Source organism: Lactuca sativa, chromosome 5 (assembly GCF_002870075.4).
Source record: "Lactuca sativa cultivar Salinas chromosome 5, Lsat_Salinas_v11, whole genome shotgun sequence".
NCBI lineage: Eukaryota > Viridiplantae > Streptophyta > Magnoliopsida > Asterales > Asteraceae > Lactuca > Lactuca sativa.
Window position 1 is genome coordinate 183438512 of NC_056627.2, and position 6623 is coordinate 183445134.

Genomic DNA, 6623 nt, shown 5'->3' on the forward strand with positions numbered 1-6623 from the left:
AATGATTAATGTTCACTAGCCTGGACGCTTTAAATGATACCTGAAAATATCGTTTCTATGCGATATAAGGTTTTCTAATATTAATTAAAAAATGGATTTTTTTTTTAATTTTGTGATTTTTAAATGCATGGTTTTAAAATCTCTTATATTAGCGATGAATCATCCATGTAAATTTTTCACTACTTATCCGTAGGAGCTCTGTTGGAGATCATATTAATCTACTAATCCGTAGCAAAATAAATTAATGGGTAATACATAGCTAAACAAATCCATGGGTCACATAGGCACAAAACTAAGCCATTGGAAACCTGTCACTGTATATACACGAAAAAACTTACCCATGCCATTTTACACATGGATTTGGATCCATGGGAAATCGGTCGACAAATCCCATCACCTACGCGTTTTCGCCGTGGGTAAAGGGCTTTTTGTTGTATTGATATTAGTTAGGAGACAGTTATCCAAAATTGAAATACCCAAAGATGAATGAGTTCCACTTGATGATAGTTGTAAGAATTATGGTTTTGTTTGGAGTTTTATTTCGGTCCCTAGTTCAATTAGTGCGTGTGTTCCTTTTATAACTTATGCAATAGAACTATATAAGCTACGCAGGCACCAAATACTAACACAATATTATACAATAGAAATATATAAGCTATGCAGTCCACCAAATACTAACACAATATTATTCATTCTCAATCTCAGAGTTCATATTTTCTACAAAACAACCATTAATAATTGTTGCATATATAGTAATGGTAAATTTATCAACTTAAAACAAAAACATTAAAAGATTTGTATGATTTCTCTGGTTCAGAAAAAGTTTAAGTCTTATATCCGGACATGGTTTAGCCCAGACTTCTCGTCAAGTCCTCTGGAGTAAAACTTCATCATGTAATCTCTTACAGTAAATTCTCTAAACACCGGGGGACTTCCTCTCATGACAACCTCCTCGATAGGCCCATAAATCTTAGGGGTTGAAGACACACCATGAAAAAAACAGGCAACCGACATTCGAGTTTGAGTTGCGTTTCCAGTTGCTCGATGAATCACACTTTTGAACTTGTCATTTGATACAATCTGCATAGAATCAAGACAACATGCACCATAAGAATATTAGTCACTTATATCTATCTAATTCTTTCATAAGAAGCCAAAAAATCACCATTGGCAGATATTAAGTAAATAATTTGGTTATTTGTGGTTTAATTTAAACATTTTACTTAACTCATCAAATTTAGCATTGTACTTGATAAAACAGGGAGTTTGTAAGTTCAGAACATACTGTGAAAGAAAACTTTTTTTTCCTCTAAACCATGCATCCATTGCTCATCCTACGTCACTTTAATTTGATATAATTACCTGAAGAAGATCTCCGATATTGACAACCAGAGCACCAGGAATATATTCAACGTCAGCCCATTGATTTCTATGCAGAACCTCTAGTCCCCCAACTTCATCTTGTAGTAGAATAGTGATGAAAGAAGCATCTGTGTGCTTGTTGATTCCTAGGGTCTGGTCAGGGTTGGGGCATGCAGGATAATAGTGGCAAGCCAGGGTTCTACTCTTCTCACATTCTAACCGTTTCAGGTGGTCTGGTTCGAGCCCAAGAGCTTCTGATAGTAATTCGAAAAGGGTGTCTACTAGGTTCTTGAGATGGTTTAAGTAGTCGACAGTAGAATCTCTGCACATAAAGTCACACGTTAAATATTATGTAATAACTCATTATAACTAATTCCTATTATATAGCGCGTTATAAGCCTGTTGCACCTTAATTAGCTTATATATACTTTAGGCCCATTTTTTGTATGTTTGTATTTTACCCAGTTAGTTAATTTGTATTGTACGTACATGACTACATGTATTTATGCTTAAACTTAATAAGAAGATATGCGTAGGATATTAACCTACATGCATATATGCATATATGTACTTCCTAAAAGCATTTAACTTTCTAAAATGTTTCACATTTACCTATATAGCCTATGTGTATAACATGTTAAACTAACAATGAGAAGCCGTTTCACATGATATTTTATGGAGTACATATATGATGTCATATTTTAAAATGATGTTAGTCTTAACACTTGTTAAACCGGAAAAAATAGTTGTAGTGGAAATTTATTTAAAAAAGAACTGACTTTCATTGAAACCAAATAAAATATAATGGTTCAACAAAAATATTCAAAATATAATGGTTTTTATGAAATTGTTCTTTACTTAATGCAAATGGCGAAAGTTTTGGAAAAAAAAATCATAATTTTCCAAACATTTACCTGCAAACTGAGGGCAGATCTTGAGGATCAAGATCATACGAACTAGTCATATCAACAAGCAACGAATCCCTCCAATTAGCTGCTGTCGACATGTAAAAATCATAATTCGTGTTGAACTTCACCATCCTATCGGGATCCCTTGAATAGTAACCCTTTTTCATCTCTACATCCTGCTCATTAAATTCACGCACACCCTTCATCATTTCTTCTAGCACTTTCATCGGTATCCCATGATTAACCACTTGGAAGAAACCCCATTTTTCAGAAGCATGTCTAACTTCTTCAACGATCTTCTCCCTCCTCGAGCTTCCCACCATATCATCAACACCATTAAGATCTATGGCAGGAACACGTAAACTTGTTCTTGTGAGTTCCAGATCTTCTGCAAGTTCATCAGGTGGTCGGATAAAGATTTCCGGAATATCCACAGGCCCACCAGCTGCAGCATCAATTAGTCCTTTGACACCGGATTTTGTGTCATCAAAAGCCTTTAGTTGTGTAAGTCGATCATTTTTTGAGTCGTTTAAGATACCCATTTTTAATTGATCTTTTTGATGATAAAATGCTCTTGGATATTGATTATAAATACACTTTGTTTGTGGAAGCAGTCAACTTTCGACAGACTTTCGATCGCAATCGTATTATAATTATATGTCAACTTGTGGCGGCTTTGAGTGCTTAGCCGCTATAAGTATTCAAACCCGGCCGGGCCACCAATCACGTAAATCTGTTCTAATCCGTACACATATTTTGATTTGCATGTTATGAGTTGATTCGCACTTTTACGCTTAAATTACTGTTGTTCGTGAGCTTTGGAAAGACGGTAATACCATTGACAATTTCCTATGAGTAAATAAGAGTATAAGACTTGTTGTTAAGGCAATTAATTAACATTGCTATTATATCCAAAAGACCCACCTTACATATCATATCAATATGGTGTTAGGTCATCCACAATCCATTGAACTCTATATAGAGTTCCATGGATGCACATTATCCATTAAACATTTATACAATATCACTCACAATCAATTAAACATCTATTCATCTTAATCACCATTTTATTCTTTCTATTGAACCATTCAATGATTATACACCTCATCCATTCAACTCTATTCCATGTCATCACCCACATTTCATTCAACTCATATTCAATCCTAATATCATCATATTCAACTCTTATTTATATATATATATATATATATATATATATATATATATATATATATATATATATATATATGTTATTCTTTTCAAAGTAATTATTGTGTTATTGTATGCATAAATGTGGGTCAATCAAATTTACGTATTTTAAGAAAGTGATTAATATATATTATTGAATTAAATATAATTGAAAAATATCATCTTAATTAATTGCAAGGGTATTTTAGTCAATTAATATAGATTTAATAAAGGAAAATTGCATTTTTTTTAACGGATCATAGATTCTATTAATTTTAAAAATCCAATTTTACGAATTATAATTCTTTTAATTCGGACATTCTGACAGAATATGTTTATGAGTATATTCAAAAATAAAAATATTCTTGAACCGTAAATAATAAAAATATTCTTGAACCTATTTCTTGATCGTGACTTTAAAAACTTCTTGTAGAATAACAAATTCTTTAACAATCGATTGAAGAATAAAAATAAAAAATACATTATTTCTTATAGAATACGGGTAACAAATGTTAAGAATTACATTTATTGTTAAAGAATAAAACTAAAAAACTTTCAAAACGGGAAAGAAAACATCAAAATCTAACAACGACAATAATACATTCTAAACGAATAATGTTGCTTAAAATCACTTTCAATTTTGTGGTTCGTTCTTCAAGCATCAACTTCTGTAATTCCAACAGAATTAGAATTCGTGATTCCATTCCAACAGAATTGATCACTATTTGGAATTTGTGATTCCCACGGAATAGGAATTTGTGATTCCAGCAGATCATGAGGAAAAATTGATCGACACCATGAAGATGATAAAGATATGAAACAAACCCAACAAGAAGTCTATACCCAATCCATCCACTTTTGAACCCTAGATATCCACCCGCTAGAATAATAAAGATCATAGCACAAATGTTTGCAGTCGTGACCACTGATTGCACGAAAGTGCTCTGTAACATTCAAATTTCATTAAACAAACATGTTAATACTCATTACTCGATAAACTAGAATCAATAGTATGTTAATACTCATTTGCACAATTGATGTATAGAATTTTAGATAAAGAAATTGCAAAATACCAGAAAAGACGTACCCTGCAGAATTGGCTACAGTCCTAGAGATCTTCATCTTCTTCTTAGCGCCTTTATAAAGATCCTCCAAGCTACAAGGCAACAAATTCTCCACAGCAGGAGCCTTCCTGGCCGATGATGTAACGTCCCAAAATTCAAGACTAAAAATTTCTTTTAATAAAACATTACTTAAAGCAAAGTCACCAATCCAAAACATAATCAGAGTATTAATTTCCAAAACACATGTTCGTTATCAGAGTAAACATTCCCAGACTGTCTAATCTGTGGTGTGTGTCATGCGATCACCCCGAGCTCTTCCCTCCGCTACCGGAAGTACCTGAAACCAAAACTGAAAACCGTAAGCACGAAGCTTAGTGAGTTCCACACCCTACCACATACCATGCATAACCACATACTGCACATGTTGGGCCACGCCCGCTATCCTGGGCCTCGCCCGCTACAACGGCCCCGCCTGGCTTCGAGCCCCGCTTGGATACAGATCTGTTTCACTTAGGCCTCGCCTGTCACAGGGTCTCGCCCGCTAACATATAATAGCACATAAACATATCACATCACATAAGCTAAACACTTACTAACGGATCTTGTCCTAAGGCCTCACCTGTCTCTGGGCCTCGCCCTTGTCCTGCTACTGATGAGTCATGGAACCTCGTCCATACTCCTGATGATAGTGAGGTATGGGCCCAGCCCACCCTCACTCCTTCCCTAACTTGGGCCTCGCCCCTGATCTGCTGCTAATGAGATGTGGAACACCATCCACACTCTGCTATTGGTGAGTTACGGGACCTCGCCCACACTCACCTCCCTACCAGGCACATACAAGAATCACACAGACAACAAGTATAAACTATCACATAAACCATTCCTTGGGCACCCGCCCGCTATCATTGGACCTCGTCCTGAATATCATACTAGCCTGTACCTAGGGCTAACCGTCGGGTCTTCTACTCATAACTACATGGGTCGGCATTGTGGTCGTAGACCCATTCACACAAAAGGGAAACTCACATGCACTTGTTGAACTTGCTGATAGCCCTTCTAGCTGTTTCAAGTTCAACCTTCCAGGTCAACCCTACTCACCGAGTCAACCTACTGACTCCCCGAGTTCATATGCTCAGAGTCCTTCCATTCGTGACTCAACTCGCCGAGTCTACCGTTTTCCGAGTCCTGACTTGTCCAACTCACCGAGTCTCCACTCGACTCACTGATTTGAGTCTCAACTCGAAAGGTTTGGGGTTTCGCGTCTTGACTCGCCGAGTCCAAGAACAGACTCGTTGAGTTGTTCTTCCAACTCGCTGAGTTCCTGCCCAACTTCATCCGACTCGCCGAGTCTACCCATGTGACTCGCCGAGTCACTCCAGCTCTTAATCCGTGTAGTGGCTCTTTGAGCCAAACAGGGGCTCCAACACATAGATCCATACTTCCAAGGCCTATTCCTCACGTAAAGTGGCAAACTTTACGTGTAGTTATGGAGATCTAGGCTCGAAACACTCCAAACTAGGGTTTATGACAAAAATGCTTCACCAACATACCAAGAGCTGATACTTTATGGGATTCTAGACCAAAACAACCATGGACCTGAGGTAGCAACCTCATATCTGAACTTCTAGCTCGAAATGGTTACTATTATGCCAAGAATGCCCAAAACACACACATAGATCTAGGTGTAAGGGAGTCCAAGAACTAGTTTATTACCTCCAAATGCTCAGAAATGTCTTCCCAATCCCGGATCTATAGCCCCCTTCTTGCACCTCCAAGATCCTTCTTCCTTCTCCAATCTTTAATGCACTCTTCAAGGCAATAATTAGCTCAAAAATGGATATGGCGGCTAGGGTTTAGTGTTATGGGTTAGAGAGGCAGTAAAGGAACCCTAGGGAAGAGAATGAGGTGCTTAAATAGGCTCCAAGTCCCAGATTTAGGGTTTTCCTCGTTCAGACCAGACTCGTCGAGTCTCCTTGGCCGACTCGCCGAGTCGGTCACTTACTCCTTGACCCGGATCCCGCTCAGACTCGCCGAGTTCCTCCTTGGACTTAACGAATCGTCCCTTAAAATTAGGGTTTTCTTTCCTTTCTTGTCCTTCCTG

General features: G+C 37.2%; 1 protein-coding gene across 1 annotated transcript; it reads right to left on the reverse strand.

Annotated features, from left to right (window-relative positions):
• Positions 1-663: 663 nt before the first annotated feature.
• LOC111897251 (1-aminocyclopropane-1-carboxylate oxidase homolog 1) lies at positions 664-2858 on the reverse strand. Its single transcript, XM_023893213.3, has 3 exons — positions 2277-2858; positions 1363-1684; positions 664-1080 (listed from the first exon to the last, which is right to left on the reverse strand). The coding sequence occupies exons 1-3, from the start codon at positions 2810-2812 to the stop codon at positions 832-834; spliced, it is 1107 nt and encodes a 368-aa protein (XP_023748981.1). The 5' UTR covers positions 2813-2858; the 3' UTR covers positions 664-831.
• Between the last annotated feature and the right edge of the window lie 3765 nt (positions 2859-6623).